This window comes from Schistocerca gregaria, chromosome 3 (genome assembly GCF_023897955.1).
Source record: "Schistocerca gregaria isolate iqSchGreg1 chromosome 3, iqSchGreg1.2, whole genome shotgun sequence".
Classification (NCBI taxonomy): Eukaryota; Metazoa; Arthropoda; class Insecta; order Orthoptera; family Acrididae; genus Schistocerca; species Schistocerca gregaria.
In genome coordinates this window covers 259,709,341-259,727,967 of record NC_064922.1, presented here as the reverse complement: position 1 = coordinate 259,727,967, position 18,627 = coordinate 259,709,341, and the positions used below count along the sequence as shown (strand labels likewise).

At 44.6% G+C, this 18,627-nt stretch overlaps 1 protein-coding gene and 1 pseudogene across 1 annotated transcript in view; one reads left to right on the top strand and one right to left on the bottom strand.

Moving 5' to 3' along the window:
* LOC126354366 (uncharacterized) overlaps positions 1-18,627 on the top strand; it is a 198,449-nt gene that overhangs the window by 100,728 nt on the left and 79,094 nt on the right. The window contains exon 8 of the mRNA XM_050003950.1: positions 5,900-6,051. Within this exon, the coding sequence (XP_049859907.1) occupies positions 5,900-6,051 (152 nt within the window). The remainder of the gene's footprint in view (positions 1-5,899; positions 6,052-18,627) is intronic.
* LOC126356702 (5S ribosomal RNA) lies at positions 13,708-13,825 on the bottom strand (annotated as a pseudogene).

Here is an 18,627-nt window from a genome sequence, read left to right as displayed (position 1 = left end):
TAGTTGTAATAGCTGCCCAGGCAGCCATATTGGTATCTTTTGTTTGCTTTGCACGATTAACGGACAGTATCCCTTGGATATACTCTATGTGGGGTGGAAACCTGTAGAAAGCTACGTTTACTTACATTTTGAGCAGAAACGTCGGAGGCAGCAAAATGAAAAACGTCAGAGATGGAAATTTCGCCAGGCCCATCCACACCCTACACCCTCTATTATGTGTAATGTAGGTTGCCGCATGTTTCATACCAGGATTGGTATGCCAAGCCACCATAGGCATCTTCATACATGAACTGTCGTGTCATAATGGAAATGCAGAAGAAAAATGAAAACTCAGATACGAGTCTCGGCCGCCGCCGCCGACGACGATCGCTAATTAATCTATGTCATTATGTTGTCGCCACTTGCGAAAAGATGGAAATTACCAATTACATTTCATATAAATATCGTCATTAAAGCAACAATATGTTATCGTCCATAAAACTGCCAGTCAGTATGAAGTACCGTACGCTGTTTCTTCAGTCAATTTCTCCATGAATCTATGAGTTCCAGTGTAGGCAGTAGTAATTAGTGTTACATATCTTATGTAAAATATTGTTTCCCTTAGCATTACTATGTGCCATGTATATACAATAATTAAACCAATATTTTCTCCAAGATTTCTATGTGGAAATTTTTTCCTAACTTCCCCGTGAAAAACTAATCCTCGAAATATTTATCTAAATTTTTAGCGTGATCCGGTATATTTTTCATACAGGATCTAGTATATTATTCATACAGGATGTCCCAATTGTCTTGGCCACCAAAACAACTTTTTTCCAGAAACGAATTAAAAACTGTATCGTGATAGTATTTCTCAGCTACCAGGCGGACTTAAACTGGCATGACTGCTTTTCTTGTAACTTCGTCCATCACGAAGATATGAGCAGCTGTCAATGTTTTTAAATGTCGCCCTGTATATTTTCTATTTAGTAATCCAATTCCTCTCCTCAAGACCTGTTTTACGAGGGTGGTTTGATAAGTCTGGTAAAAAAGCAAGAAAAACTATGTGTTTCACAACTTACCTCACTTCTCAACACAGTCTCCTTTGAGGTATAAACGCTTGGTCTAGTGATCCTCCGGTTTTATCACTCAATCGGAAAAGTAGGCTCTGTCAAACTCTGCAGAATACTCGTTGACTACTACTATCATTTCCTCATTGGATGAAAATTTCTTCCTACCAAGCAAACGTTTCAAGTTAGGGAACAACAAGATGTTACTTATGGATAAGTCTGGTGAATAGGGTGGATGAGGAACCAATTCAAAACCCAGTTCATGCACTATCGCCGTTGTTAACACTGATATGTGCGATGTTCCATTACCCTGGTGAAGAGCACTTTTTTGCGTGCCAACTTGTTGTTTTTTTTTTCAGGCAACTCAAGTTTCAAACTATCCATCAATGAAGCATAATAGGGTCTAGTTTTCCTTTTTCCATGTAATGTACGAGGACTATTCCTTGAGAATCTTCAAAAACAGTGGCCATCACCTTCCTAAATGACCAAATAGTATTTTTCTTTCTTTGTGCACTTTCACCTGCCTTTCTCCTTGGTTTGCTTCTGGAGTGTAATGATGGATCCAACCAAGTTTCAAGAATAGTCACAAATCAGCACAAAAGTCTTGCAGATTGCGATTACACATCATCAGATACTGTGTTGAAATGTTGTGCTGGATTCGCTTTTGGTCGACTGCGAGCAATCGCGACACCCACGGAGCCAATTCTACGTGCAAGGTATTACGCACTAGTTCAGTTGAGATGCCTACAGTCTCAGCAGTCTTATTATGGTTTGCATTACCATATCACAGATTTTGTCACGTGAGTTCTTTTTTGCTGACCTCAACTAGACGGACAGAGCGCGCTTGTCGGACCACATTTAAATTCTTCAGTCAAGAAATAAATGTTCTCTAATGATGAAATCCATGCAGACTTCATACAGTTAATAATAGCATGAAACTCCGTTTTCTTCATTTTCAATCACAGTCGATAAACTGACCGATTCAGATGACAGTCAACAATGAACTGCATGCTGCACATTGTTGAAATTCTTTGTAAAATCCATAGAATAATCACGCTTACCAACCACGAAGGTGCAACAAAAACGTTCTTTTTGTGCTGATTTGTGATTATTGATGAAATCTGGATCCATCATTACACGCCAGAGTCTTTCCATGGAAATTTATCAGATTTATAAAACTACCCTCTTGAAATCTATGACAGTGTCCTATACACATATACTTGACATAAGTAAAAACTTAATACAAAACTGACTTCGACCCTCACAGGATTCTTAAGTCGTGCAATTTCTAGAGTTTCACAGTAAACAAATGGAAACATAAGTAAAATGCACATTGACAATGCGATCAACCGTCGGGCTTGGTGGGTTAGTGGTAAGGCACATCTCTGGAAACCGAGAAGTCGTGGGACTGAACCCGGTCGGCCAACGGAAATTTTCCATTTACAGTAGGGCGTCGATTACCCGAAGTAATTGGGGGACATGGGTGTTCGGAAAACTGGTTTGTTCGGATAATCGAACTGTACATGTTTATTTGCCAAAAAGAAGTACTGTACAGTAAATTTATTTATAAAAACCGGCATCTCTTTTAGTATTACAAAGTAACATACAAAGGCAACTTCAGTAGGAATATATAGTATGTGGCACAGTTTATTAAACAAAAATATATACATACTACATATGCATTTTGCATGAACAATACACACAGTATACAAAATTTACGTTTAAAAAAATTTGCTATGCTCGTCCTTTATTTTTTTTATATCCGTAATTGTCGACTTCCCCACCTTGTACTCATTGGATAAAGTGGTTGCAGATTCGCCTTCCTCTAACCTTTTAATAAACTCGTACTTGTCCCTCATAGAAAGGAAAACACGTATACATTTAAGCATTTGGTATCGTCAAGCTAACTTCTTCACGCAGCAGCACAAATGTGGTCGTAACAGAGAACAGAAGGAGCCTGTTTGCACCGTGAGAAGCTGTTCTTGGGGGCGCACAATCCTTCAAACTGCGCGGAGCGGCACGCCTCGACTCTAAGCTGGCGCAGCTGTTGCTGTGAACAGCTTTGATACTGCCGCTACTTCTACTGCCAGTGCCAAGCCAGACAGAAGTGTGCCGATTGTTGAAACACAGCGACTGGCTGCTCGGCCGGTCAGCAGCGCCTTGTGAAGGCCCCATTAGAAGCAATGTTCCGCCAGCGGTAGCCAAGTGCGGCGGCTACTGTGGGAAACTTGGTTTGGGAGTGAGGGGGATGATGGGCGGTAGAGTTGGAGAGCAACAGGTGCGAGCGAGTACACAGTTCGGTTAACCGGTCGTTCGGTTGATCGACGTTCGGATAATCGACAGCCTACTATACCTTTAATCCATCCTTCATATCCTGACGATTTGAGGAACCGCGAGGAACTTTGTTCGGCTTCCCCGTTAAAATGTGGGTCCGCTTTCCCCGGTTGGATAACTGGCGTATATTAGGGACACAGGCAAGTCGCCGAAGTGGAGTCCAATCGAGAGACCTGTACCGAGCCACTGAGATACACGAAATTATTATTATTAAGCCAACTGCCATCCGTTGAAGATTTGTGTGAGAATAATGTACACTAACGAAGAGAGCATAGAAATATTACTCATTTATGGAGAATGATCTTTTGCAAAAAATGGTTCAAATGGCTCTGAGCACTATGGGAGTCAACTGCTGTGGTCATCAGTCCCCTAGAACTTAGAACTACTTAAACCTAACTAACCTAAGGACATCACACACATCCATGCCCGAGGCAGGATTCGAACCTGCGACCGTAGCAATCGCACGGTTCCGGAGTGCGCGCCTAGAACCGCGATAACGTTTATGTTTACAAACTTAACCAAGCATCTCCCAGGTCGCTCATACATTTTGCCGTTGAGAGCGTGCGGGACATCTTCAAGTGAACCTTCCACAGTAATAACAGCAATCAGTCAATCCTTCCTCAATTTTCACTCATAAATATCTTCTCAGCTCTACAAGGCACACGGGCCAGTCACATTAACATGACCACCACCTACGTGCGACGTCAACGGGCAAAACCACTCACAGACCGCAGGTGGCAGCACTAGCAGTGTAGGGTATATAAAACGTGACTCGAAGGGGTGGGGGTGGGGTGGGGAGATACGGTAACACGGTGAACAGTGCAGCAGTTTTAATAATGCGGACATAGAGCGACTTATCCGACGTCGTAAGAGGCACGATCATTACCTTTTGGGCCAAGGATGGAAGTATTTGCGTTAATTGCGCATGGCAAAATGACGGTATTCAAAACCGGCGCCGTAGCAACTGTAGTGCACCACAGGCCATAGTTGGCTGCGGAGACGTGTACGGGCCAATAGACGTGCAACTACTGAGCAACTGACCGCCCAGATGAACCAAGGGGTTACCACCAGTGTCTTCTCAACGCCGGTTCCTCAAACGCTGTTGCGTATGGATCTCTTTAGCAGGTGACTGGTTTGTGCATTTATGCTGACTACTGTCCATAGGCGACGTAGACTGGAATTTGCACGCGAATACCGTAACTGGACGTCCACTGACTGGTGACAGATGAGATTCTTAGATGAATCATGTTTTATGCTCCATCGGACAGATAGTCGTGTGCGCGTACGGGGTAAAATCAAACACCCTGCAGCCGTTATGGTCTGGCGAAGGTTTTCGAGGATGATCTCCTCACCCTGGAAGGCGCAATGGGTCAACACCAGTATGCATCCACTCTTGGGGAGCATGTCCACCCGTTAATCCAGTTTGTTTTTCCTCGGCGCAATGGCATCTACCAGCAGGACAATGCAACGTGCCACACAGCTCGCAGAGACCGAGTGAGGTGGCGCAGTGGTTAGACACTGGACTCGCATTCAGGAGGACGACGGTTCAATCCCGCGTCCGGCCATCCTAATTTAGGTTTTCCGTGATTTCCCTAAATCGCTCCAGGCAAATGCCGGGATGGTTCCTTTCAAAGCGCACGGCCGCCTTCTTTCCCCATCCTTGCCTAATCCGATGAGACCGATGACCTCGCTGCCTGGTCTTCTTCCCCAAAACAACCCCCCACACAGCTCGCAGGGTACGTGCGTCGTTCGAAGAGCACAAGGATAAGTTTACCGTACCTCTCTGGCTGACCAACTCCACGGATTAAAACCCAAGCCGGTGGGTGTGGCTCAGCCGTTCTAGGCGCTAAAATCTGGATCCGCGCGACCGTTACGGTCGCAGGTTCGAATCCTGCCTCGGGCATGGATGTGTGTGATGTCCTTAGGTTAGTTAGGTTTAAGTAGTTCTAAGTTCTAGGGGACTGATGATCACAGAATTTAAGTCCCTTAGTGCTCAGAGCCATTTGAACCATTAAAACCCAATCGAGAATCTGACAGCCTCGATCGGGCTGTTCATGCCATGGATCCTCAACTGACAAACCTAGCGGATTTGGCCACGGCAGTGGAGTCGGCATGGCTTCAGGCCCCTGTCGGTACTTCCCAGAACATCACTGGCTCCATTTCTGCACGTCTCGTAGCGTTCCGCACTGCAATGGTAGATAGCGTAGTTGGATTTTGAGAAACAAAGTCCCTTTGTGACTATTCAGTTGTGTGAAAAGAGATTAACGAATTTTCAACAGCTGAAAACATTACGACTTTACCATTTCCACGTTGTTAGATAATCGTCGTACTGTAAATGTTATCTTTCGGCAAGCACCATCAGAATAATGCTCACAGAAGAAAACTGAACCATCATATTCCACCTAAATTATATTTGTCACAACCGTGCTTGTAACACAAGTAAACATAACGAGACCATTAGACGGAGGCCACTCTGAACTGGTATGTCATGTGATGCACTGTTTGTGTTGTGCCAGGTAGTGTGCCTCAGCCATTGACTGCAGCCGTGCAGAGCCTGATGGACGGGCTGTGTTGCCACATCACTTCAGCGTCGTGGGACCAGAATTTCAGGATGACAGTCATCCGGCGCAACAAAGATCTGGAGCACATCATCTACCAGTCAAATCAGGTATTTGGACAATCAACTTATTTTTCAAATTTTTATAGTTGCTACCAAAATACTTCAATTTCTTCCGATCTTCAATAGAAGAACACACCTTATAAAGTATATTTGAACTTCGACAAAAAAGAAGCTAAAAATTCTTGACTATCACATTAGACGAAAGCTAAGCACTCTTATCAACACCTGAAGGTGTTACAGCTAAAATTATGCACGATGTTGGGAAATTCCTGTTACCAACTTCTAGGACTTGTAAAGGGGAGTGAGTGCATAATTTTTTTAAGTTGGACCCATCTTCAGAAAAGCATTTTTACGATTTTCCTGATTAGTAGCCGAAGAAATTGCTCATGTATTCGTTGACGGGTTCTCTTCAGCGTGATTCAGTACGGCCTCTACCAACTCGGGCGTGTGGCGTGTCCTTGGAGCAACAGAGTGACGCCTGCTGATGGTGAAGGTGCCTTTTTTCGAAGTCGTTGCGTAATTGTGGATCAAAGTGGATGCAATTGAGTTGTGGAGAACGATCCTGATAAAGGCGACGAGCAGCACTTCGATTACCTTGAACCATTCCGTTCAGAAGGATCATGTCGGCGTATTCTGCAAACATGTATTCAATCACGTAGCTCTAATACTCACAGACACGTGAATGAGGCTCGAACCAAGTTAGAGAGGGAGGACAGACGTCAAGTAACATCAGCTGATCCGATGTAACCACCCCCACCATTACTACCATGTTGCACACTTATCTAGCAAACATATTTTCAAACGGCTGTAGCACGGGAACGGTACGTTGCCGAAATAGGTTCCTATTCAAAATGTAATACACTCACTCCCCTCTACAGGTCATAGAAGCTTGTAACGGGAATTTCAGTATACCCTGGATATTCACCACGAATATCACATGAAATTACCTGCAAGTTGTGTCTCAAAAACAGTGAATCTTAAGTTTCAAACTCTACTTCAGGACGAGATTATCAGGGACGGAGAACGAACTGGATTAGCGAAGGTTGGGGCACAAAATAAGCCGTCTCATTAACAAACAAAAAAAACACCTAAATCTGATCGAATTCTACTCCACAGTCATTCTGGAGCGATCCATTATTACCGCGTTGTAATTAGTCGTCGTAGGAAGATGATGACTCACTTGAAATTGATATATACCCGAAATTTTAACATCATTCAGTGGAAAATAAGAGTACAGTCAAATGGCGAAAGGGATATGATTAAGACAATTCTACATGACAGTTAATTCCCAAAACTGTAAAATTATGTAAATCTGAATGCTCGGAAAGTGAGTTGAATCTCCGTCCTCCCGAATGCAAGACCAGTGCCACTGTGTACCTTGACTCCTCTTTATGTGATTCATCAAAGTAATAGAGGTATTCCCACTTAATTTCTACTTCAACGTTTCTCCTCCCCCATGACCTTAGCAATGTGTACATTATGGTTCCTCTTCGTGAGATTATTTAAATTGGTCACAGAGATTGTTAAAAAGAAATCAACGCTCCACTTCTCGTAGTTTTATGAGTACGATTGCGAAAGACATCCAACATTATATTCAAATAAAACATGGAACACTTCTGCCGGCATGATGCAGAAATACGAAATCTGCTGAGCATCAACACGGTAAGCTCGCAAGAAGTGTAATCACATGCCGAAAAAGTTGTCTGTCGATTTCGGTATCGTACTGGGTTATTAAACGTTACAGGGATGCCAGGAAAGCTTAGAAAAACACTGTTCGTGCCATTAAGTGAATTTGAGCGAGGTTTTATTGTGCGTACGCAGGCTATTGCACGGTGCTTCCGAAACATAGCCCACTACGTTGGACTTTACGTGTCAGTGGCTTATAAGTGTTGGTGTCGATGATCCAAGGAAGGTTTGCGTGCTCGTCGTCTTCAGTCTGAGTGACAGATGCATACAGATTTGCACCTGGACCGGCGCAATATTCCAGCAGTCGACATGCGATAACAGCAGCACATATTAGGGGCAAAGATACAACGTGAATGTATACTAGAACCATCGGATAGTGTTTGTTGGAGAGTAGAGTAGACTAAGAGTAATAGTGTGCCTTGGGGGCTTTCTCTCGCATCTCATCACCCTCCAACTAGCTTTTCGTGGCGCTGCGAAAGACACAGACAGTGACACACTGAAGAGCCAAACAAACTGGTATACGTGCCTAATATCCTGTAGGACCCCAGCGAGCAAGCAGAAGTGCCACAACACGACGTGGTATGGACTCGACTAATGTCTGAAGCAGTGCTGCAGGGAACTGACACCATGAATTGTACAGAGCTGTCCATAAATCCGTAAGAGTACTAGGGTGTGTAGATCTCTTCTGATTAGCACGTTGCAAGGCATTCCAGATATGCTCAATAATGTTCGTGTCTGGGGAGTTTGATGGCCAGCGCAAGTGTTTAAACTCAGGAGAGTCTTTCTGGAGCCCCTCTGTAGCGATTCTGAACGTTTGGGTTGTCGCATTGTCCTGCTGAAGTTACTGAAGTCCGTCGGAACACACAATGGATATGAATGGATGCAGGTGATCATACAGGATGCTTACGTACGTATCACCTGTCAGAGCCATATCTGGACGTATCAGGGGTCCCATATCACTCCGACTGCACACGACCCACATCTTTACAGAGCCTCCACCAGCTTGAACAGTCCCCTGCTGACATGCAAGGCACATGGTTTCATGAGGCTGTCTCCATACCCGTACTCGTCAATCCGCTCGATACAATTTGAAACGAGACTCGTCCGACCGGGCAACATGTTTCCTGTCATCAACAGTCCAATGCCGGTGCTGACGGGCCCAGGCGAGGCAGAAGCAGTCATCAAGGATACACGAGTAGGCCTTCGGCTCCGAAAGCCCATATCGATGATGTTTCGTCAAGTGGTTCGCAAGCTGATATTTTTTGATGGCCCAGCATTGAAATCTGCAGCAATTTCCGGACGGGCTGCACGTCTGTCACGTTGAACGATTCACTTCAGTCATCGTTGCAGGATCTTTTTCCGGCTGCAGAGATGTCGGAGATTTGATGTTTTACCGGATTCATGATATTCACGGTACAGACGTGAAATGGTCGTACAGGGAAATTCCCTCTTCATCGCTACCTTGGAGATGCTGAATCCAACCACGCATACCTATACCAGTTTCTTTGGCGCTTCAGTGTATTTACAAGGTGGGGAGCAATCAGGAGACCAGATACTAACAGAGTACATACATGAGTAACTATTGACAAGTGGATAAAAATTAGTCCCCCCCCCCCCCCGCCCCTCCTGGAGGCATCGTGCAACTATAGAGTAACACCGGCTATAGGTTGAATTCGGCGAGGAAGCGAATTCACAAGTTTCTTCAGTTATGCCATTTCCTGCTAAAGCCACTCGTCGATGATAAGATGACGAATAGCAAGGATGGAGATTGCTACGTGTCGCTGACTGTTCCAAATAGTATTAGACGTTTTCAATGAAAATAAGGTCGGGAGATTTGGTGGACAGTCGAGATGAGATAGAGTGGTTGAGCGTTCCTCAAATCGGTAACGTACTGTGTGCTTACAACCCTTTTAATACGACTATTGTAATTTAGGAAGAAGGGAATGTCTACAACATAACCATCATGAAAATATCATGAAGATACAGGTGATATTGAAATAAACATCCTAGTTCATGCGCACCCAAAACATTACAGAGCACCTCCTGCCTAAACTTGGCCCTCCACACGCTGCACGTTAAAATGCACTCGACACCTTCCATCGTTTGGAAAGAGGTAAATTTGTGACTTGTCGGACCATACTACATGCTTCCAGTCAGTGATGTCCAATTTATGTGTTGTCTGGGCCATTAAAGATGTGCAGGTTCTTGTGCCTCTACAAGCAATGATCTTTATGCGAGGTACCCGACCCAGAATGTCTTTCCATTCGTGTTGCGTCAAGTGACGTGACTGCATCGCAGCACTGTCGGTAGTTCAACGTGTGAGGCCTAATTTATCCAATTTTATTGTCACGCTCGAAGACGTACCAACTTACCTGACTCTTCTTGTACGGTACAGCCTTAGAATTTTATCAAACCTCTTTGTAATGCATAACGCCTCTTTTCAAGAATCTGGATGGTCTGAAACACTCAACTGCGTTGACATACATAAGAATCAATACAAACGTCCCGTGTATAAAGGAGAGTGAGTACACTGGTTACAAGTGTAACAGTGACGACGGTACAAGGAAACATGACACAAGGATGAAGTACATTCTCCTAATGATTATTAATTAGCAAGATAAAGTCTTCGAAAAATTTACAGAAAAGAATGATAAGCTACACGACTCGCTGTTAGTCCATAAATGCACGTTGCCACGACGAAAAGAATACAGAAATGGCACGCTTTTTGGTTTCAGGGACATAACAACGACGTTGTTTTGTGCCCAGTTTTAGTTTGACGGAGCACATATGTTTTCCCATGATGGAGGTGGATTAAACAAGAGCATAACCGCCTTGTTTGTATTGGACGATATTTGTGTGTTTTTTGACTGAATCGTGGATTATAACGTCGAACTTATTCCAGACCTCATTCTCCCTCTAATGAGCAATATTTGCAATTATATATGCTGCATCACTTAATTTTCTTCTTACACCGTTGTAACATTACAGGACATATTGGGACATATTGAAGTATTCGATACAGTAGACTTTTAGGGGATGTCGATACAGATATGCAAAATGTAAAGGGAAACTTTGGTGATGTTTGAGTGTTGTACTGTGTCAATATTGGGGCGTTTAGCGCAGAAGGAACAAAAATAGAATTGATGTAGGTATATATTGGTGTTAGTAACCTATTTTCATTCAATTTTGTAATTATATTTCATTTTGTAAAAGAAAGACTCACTGTTTGCTGTAGCTCTGATTAATTGTATAAATTATCAGTTTTGAGCTAAATTATTTCGTATAATATGGACAAGATACTTTTAAAAACTCACCAGCTAAAGAGAAAGTCTGTAAATGAACGTTTAATGCACACTTCTGGAACTTTCTATGGGGAAATTCTATATTATGATCGCAAAAATACGAAAACTTGTGAAAACTGTTTCATAACCTAATTTCGAAAGGCGATTTGTATCAAGAAATATTGCTAAAAAGATTTATTTACGTTTTGAAACACGATTTAAATCATTTTACATATAAATAGTTGTTCTAAATCACTCAAGAAATATCCAAAATCAAATGTCAAGATATTTCTGGAAACATCGGTACAAATCTGGTGAAGGTTATCCAGAAGCTGGTAGAAAAATGTTATAAAATCTATTTGGAAATTATGCTTGTAAGAATTTATATGTACTGATCCTTTTACTTACTTTAATCTGTACTAAAATTCTGTAATGTCTAATTTAGTTTTAAGTCGTGAATTGCTATCGTATTGTAAACAAAACATTGTCAAAGACTCTCATTGTTTGGAAAGATATTAATACACCTAGGAGTTGTCAGTTGCCAGTTCGGATATGCAGTGCGGTTAGCTCTGAGAGTCAGTTGTTGACTCTGTGAAGTCTGTCAGTTCTGTTTGTAAATAAACGTCTGTAATGAAGAATTACTTGTTGTCGTCAATATGAACTCAAGACCTTTTGCACGAAGCAGACACCTCCTAATGTAACGTTTTAATTTGGTTGAGGAAGCTGGGATCGCTATAAGTGCAAACAAATTGAAGTGGAACGTTTTAATTTGGTGTTGAGGAGCTGAAATGTTATACCGTCCACAGTCTCTGAAAACACCGCTACGTTAAAGGCTGTGTGAGACCGACAATCGGTCATTTCGTCTTGTCAGTGTTACTTTACAACAGCAAGACCATGCACTCAACGTCCGTAACGATTGCAAGTTACGATCAGTGCTGCACTCCCGCACACTTCAGTAAGAAGGATCGAGCCGGCAAGTAGGAAGCGACCGCAGCGCTGTCGTTCTCTGACTCGGGATACTCGCGGAACGACTGCAGGAAGGGAGAAGGGCGGTATAGCACTGAAGTAGCAGCAACGCTTTGAATTGTAAAGAATGCAACCCGCAACATTAGTCTCGTGCTCTCTCATTTTCAGATCTCCTTCTGTGGACCATAATTCAACAAGGTTACTATTACTTATAACCGACATTTCTACTGTGACATTGCCGCTAATAAGTGCATGCTTGACAATGGCATAATGACGAAATTACAGCAGCAAAATAAAAACATGTACAGCAATGGCATAATGACGAAATTACAGCAGAAAAATAAAAACACGTACAGCAACAAGCGAAATATGACATCCTTTGAAGATCAACGCGTTTCGGAGATGTTCAGTCAATAATTCTAATTTCAGACGTTTCAAGAGAGACTTATATGCTAAACGGGGTTTAGATGTTAAAATTCTGAGACTGTGTGATGCAAGAAAAGGTGAGAAAGATATTACTTCATAATGTAGAGCTGCACCTCAAGAAACAGTTAAATTAGGGGAAATAGACCTAATATGGAGGACTAGCGAAAGTGACACGCACGAATCACAAACAGAAGAGGAAAGATAAGAAATGACTCAAAAAAAGTAATTTGCAGATCCATAATACCACGCATCAGTGACTGGCCCCCATGTGATCGTCTGCCATATGGCGTCCTTTGGACGCGGTGTGGAGGAGTGTGAGATCGGCACCACTCTCTGCCTGAGTTGTAGGCTTTGCAGACTTTCGAAGCGCTTCTTCTTCAAGTAGTTCCTCAATTATGAGGCTAAGAGCGCCCCTTACAAGTCCTCCAAAAAAGTAAAAATATTTGGCACTACAGGGATTCCAACAGAGTTCGTCTGCATTGCAGTCAGGCGCGCTGACTGTTCAGCTGTGGAGGCACGCTGAACTGGTTTACTTATCCAAAGTAATCACCCCCACACACCTTAGGTAACTTGTGGAGTGTATGAGGGCGCTCGTTAAATTTAGTTTATCACCCCGAAAAACCCCAAGTGTGACCGTGAAATTTTTGATGGTGTCAGTCTCTCTACAGCATACTCTTCATCGTGATACACTTTTCCTAGCGATGGATGAATTGGTTGAGATTGGGCGTAGAATGTACCTTGGTGTGCAAAACTTAAGCACGAAAGTAACTTTCACACGGTGTGTCACTGCTAAGTAACATAACTCTATCAAACTTGGACCATACATGCAAAGAGCTCCTAAAATATACCACAGCTCACTGAAGTAATTAGGCGATCAGAAATGATACTTTTACTTAAAGACAGTAATTGCAATGAAGTCACTGTAATTTATGATGGTCCACTGGACATTACATAATGCGGGACATCGTTCTTAATAGGGTGTGTGACCATCGGGAGCAGTGGAGCACGCTTTTCAACGTGCTCCCATGCTGGCCACAAGGTTGGTTTGAGTTCCATTCCTCCACCACATGGTTGGCAACGGTTGTATGGTAGCTGATGCAAGTGGACATGCTGCAATACGTCTCCCCAACGTATCCCAGGATTACACTCCTTCTTCAGGCCACAAGTGGCCCATCGGGACCATTCTACCGCCGTGTCATCCTCAGCTGAGGATGCAGATAGGAGGCGCGTGTGGTCAGCACACCGCTCTCCCGGTCGTTATGATGGTTTTCTGTGACCGGAGCCGCTACTATTCGGTCGGGTAGCTCCTCAATTGGCATCACGAGGCGGAGTGCACCCCGAAAAATGGCAACAGCGCATGGCGGCCCGGATGGTCACCCATCCCAGTTCCGGCCACACCCGACTGCGCTTAACCTCGGTGATCTGACGGGAACCGGTGTATCCACTGCGGCAAGGCCGTTGCCTTTTATCACAGGAGAGCTCGATGGTATTTAAATTGGGGGAACAAGCACGCAAGTCCATTCGCCAAATAGCCTCTGGTTCCAAGAGTCCTCCACATACACTCTTCGATGTGGTCGCGCATTGAAATACGTAAAAATTAAGTCAGGGCCGATTGCATCCCTGAAAAGATGCATTTGGGGAAGGAGTATAGTGTTGTAATAACGTTGACCAGTGAGTGTACCGTGTTGAAAGATTTGGTGGTCAGTACCTGAACCACCAATATGATTATGTTAGACAGTGTTCCACGGTGTATTGTGTGTTCCCAGCTCTCGCCGTGTGAGGGCAATCCAGAATCACTGCTCATACTGAATCTGCTCTCATCCGAGAACAGCATACGACCCCACTCTTAGTTGGCCCACTCCCTGTGCCCTTATCACCATCGCAAAAGGTGCAGCCGACGTGCAAGTGTCAGCAGGTCACAAGGTACTGGTCGTCGGGCCAAGAGGCCATCCCCAAGCAGTTTCCGTGTCACTTTGGAGCGTGACGCGTGCCTTACAATCCTGTTAAATGTGATTGCAACTGCGTCCGCTGTTTGATGTGGGTCCCTTTTTGCCTGTTGTACAAGGTAGCAGTGATCTGCTGCAGTAATTGACCATGGTCGACCACCTACTTATTCCTGTGGTTCAGAACGCTCCTCATGCACGTGAAACAATTGTGTCAGTCATAATAAACTCCCGGGCTACAATCGTCATGCTTCGTCCTTCTTCCAGTTTCCCAGTGTTTTTCTCCATGTTAAATCATCCAAATGTTCTCTCTGGGCCATGATGCAATGAAGTACGTAACTGTTCGCTGATTGATACTCACTGGCCTTTCTCGTGCCTTCAACAATTTCGTGTTGCGGGGCCAGCACTATTTGGCGCTATAATCGCTCTGACCTTACGTCACGTTGCGTCCAAATTTCTGTGCCTGTTTGGGAGACTTGTGGCAGCACAACCCCGCGTTTTCATTCAATCCACGTCGTCCCCATCCTAGAAATGCTTTCCACTGAATAGTTTGTTCACTTGAGGAAAGAAGAAGATGTCAAGAGGTGGTGGGGGTGGGGGAGGGTGAGGCAGGGTGGAGGCAGAATTAGCTGAGGCATTGCTGTGGAACAAAAACACCCCAGTGATCAATTCGCCACAACGCTTCGCTTAAACAGCCTCACGGAACTTCATCAGGAGATTTCGGTAGCACGTTCCTGTGACGATTTGCGGTCCCTTACGAGCAAAATGTCTTAAAGCCACACCAATGCAGTAGAAAAAAAACAGTCGGCTCCACCTATTTCAGTGATGGTTGGCCTTCGTCTTTTTCGACTGTGGTGACTAACCACGTCTCCCGCCGTTGCTTCGCTCGTTTGCCTCGGTCTCCTAGTGATGTACCCAGGCCTCGTGTATGGGGAACATGTTGATCTGACCTATCTGTTGGATTTCCATTGTTACCCCATCTCGGCGGGCTTTTTAGTGGGAGTGAACAGTGGCGAAACGTAGTGGGCCGTGACCTTTGAATGTTCAGAATGTGCAAGATACTGAAAATTGGTTCATGGTTGATTATATCTTTTGCACTATCGCCTCGATTATGATACGCCAGTCATCGTCCACGAGAGTCTCTACATCTCTTCCAATTGCTAGTTCCTCACAAAAAGAGGGCCTGCAATTTTCTTGTTCTTTGACCACACTGGAAGCATTGTTGCTATACACTTGCACCAAAACGGCATCTATTGTTGCAGCACTGTTGCCCTCAAAATGCAGAAAAATATTTACCACACGGTAATAAAGTTTATTAATAGGCTGCGCAGTTTTGTTTTGGATACCTTAGCGGCATGCTAGGGTATTGCTGTGTGATTATTTCAATGTGAACCAAAACAGCAGACATGTAGCTTCGAACAAACATAAAATTAATAGACGAACTTTATTTTTTCCCGAGGTGATAGTTAAATTTTTATGATTGCCGCTTGTAGATGAAAGAATAGGCCTTACACGGTACTGAAATTGTTGTCGTATACAATCTTCCATATTTGTACGACCCTGCAATGGCTGTAATATACTGTTCAACCTGTATGGTACGTAGACAGTACTAGATCTAAGAGGCAGCGCGCCGCGAGGTTTTTATGCACTGATCAGCCACAACATTATGACCACGTACCTAATAGCCAGTACGTCCACCTTCGGCGCGGATAACAGCTGCGACGCGTCTTGGCATGGCGGCAATGAGCCCTTGCTAGGCCATTGGAGGGAGTTAGCACCACATCTGCACACGCAGCTCACCTAATTCCCGTAAATTCCGGGGTGGGTGGGGGGCGATGAGCTCTGACGCCATGTTCAATCACATGTCAGATGTGTTCGATCGGGTTCAGATCTGGGTAGTTGGAGGGGGTGGCGAGGGGGGGGGGGGGGGCAGCATGGCAACTGGCACTCTTCACGGTGTTCCTCGAACCTCTCCATCACACTCCTGCCCTCGCGACATGGCGCATTATCTTGTCGAAAAATGCCGGTGCCTTTTTGCAACATGATCTTCATGAAGGGGTATACGTGTTCTGCAAGTGATCTACGATTTTCCTTGGTCATCATGGTACCTTGCACAAGTTCCAATGGGGCCATGTATGCCCGCGTGAATGGTATACGTGCTCTGCAACTGATCTACGATTTTCCTTGGTCATCATGGTACCTTGCACAAGTTCCAATGGGGCCATGTATGCCCGCGTGAATGGTCCCCAGATCATAATGGAACTGCTGTCAGCTTGTCTTCGTCTCGCAGTACAGGTGTCAAGGAGCTGTTCCCCTGGAAGGGGACGGATTCGTGCGCTCCCACCGGCATGTCTAAGGAGGTATCGGCATTCATTCATCAGACCATACAGCTCTCTGCAAACGTCCAGTGCATGCTCATTTCAGCTGTAGTTGCCAACGTCGTGGTGTTAACATTGGCACATGTATGGGTCGTCGGCTGCGGAGAAACATCGTTAGGGGTGTTCGGTGCTCTGTGTGTTCAGACGCACTTATTCTCTGCCAAGCACTGTAGTCGGATGTCAGTTTAGCCAAGGTCGCAGCATGTCCTATCTTACCAGTCCACCAAGCCTTCGTCGTCCGAAATGTGTAACGAGGAGGGGCCTCCCGCACCCACGACGTCTGGACTTCGTTTCACCTTTGTTTTGCCAGGTGATAGTCACTCACCACAGCAGTCCTCGAACATCTGATAAGTCGTGCAGTTTTATAAATGCTCGTGCCGGGCCTCCGGGACATCACAATCTGCCCACAGTCAGATTCAGATTGCGCACCTTCCCCATTCTACACACGGACAGCGCACACACTAATACTACATGCATCGTGCGTGGTGTCTGACTAGCAGTCATTCCTCACCAGGTGACGCTGCTGTCGCCTGGACTCTCTTACATCGATAGTAGGACCGGGGTCATAATGTTCTCCGTAAGTTAATTCTCGCTGTTGACGAAGAGGGGCAGTAATTTTACTAATGCAACGTGGCGGACTGCGAGACGAAACTTACGTAACAGTAGAAACGTTAGGGCTTGTGATCACTGTGTGACTTTGAAGTGGAGTGAAAAGAACGTATGAATTTAGTGCCTTGAGCATGTGGGTTTTGTACCTACAAAACAGCATTTGCGGGAAGCGTTACTGTTTTGCTTTCGTTTCAAGAAATCAGCTACGGAAAGCCATCGCTTGCTAGTAGAAGCGTTTGCAGAATATGCTCTGGTTCAAATGGCTCTGAGCACTATGAGAACTTCCAGGTCATCAGTTCCCTAGAACTGAGAACTACTTAAACCTAACTAACCTAAGGACATTACACACATCCATGCCCGAGGCAGGATTCGAACCTGCGACTGTAGCGGTCGCGCAGTTCCAGACTGTAGCGCCTAGAACCGCTCGGCCACCATGGCCGGCGAATATGCTCTGCCGGAAAAAAGTATAGAGATTGGTTTCGACGGTTTAAAGGCAAAGATTTTGAGGTTAATGACAGAATGAGTCCTGGTCGGTGTGTTGCACCACAAACTGTTGCAGCTGCGCCAAAAGGTGAAGGCTGAACGCTACGAATCTCAGTTGTTCAATGTGAAACGCGCATTTAACGACAATGCCCCGCAATATGCTCAGAGATAAGACAAAGTCATTGTGCTTCTTGACAATACCATACTACGTCTTGAAACCGAGAAAAGGAAACCTTGATGGGACTTCGACTAGATGCCTTACTCCACCTGCAATATTCACCAGACAGCTCCCCTTTCGATTACCGTTGGTTCGGTTCTTGCAACTTGGTGTTTTTGAACAACATTTCATAACTTTTAACAGTCTCGAAAACTGGCGCCTTAAATGTAACACTTCAAAGAAGCTCAATATTTTCTGTCTCGGAATCCATTTGTTATCCTAAAAGTGAGAAGAGGTTGTAGCTGCCCAAGGATACTACTTTTCGTAAATTATCTTACATCATTCTTTTCCTTTAAACATCTGTTTTCTGTCCAAGAAACGTCGAGAATTCTCAAGTACCCAGTTTATAAAATACTCTCTCTCTCTCTCTCTCTCTCTCTCTCTTCCTCTCTCTCTCTCCTAGTACGATTTCTGTACCTGCCGCTGATTTGGCAAATTTATTATACCTTTCTGACTGGATGCCCTGCCTGATGCCAGTTGTCGGTTAACTCAAGGGAGGAAGTCGTGTGCGCCATCTGTGTATGGATCGTGTGAAGCTTGTTCTGTGCAACCCTCGTAAATATATTTCCGGGCAAAGCGCCACAGGTGGCGTACTATTTGTTTCATTGGCTAGTTTGGCTCAACGGGCTCAAGTG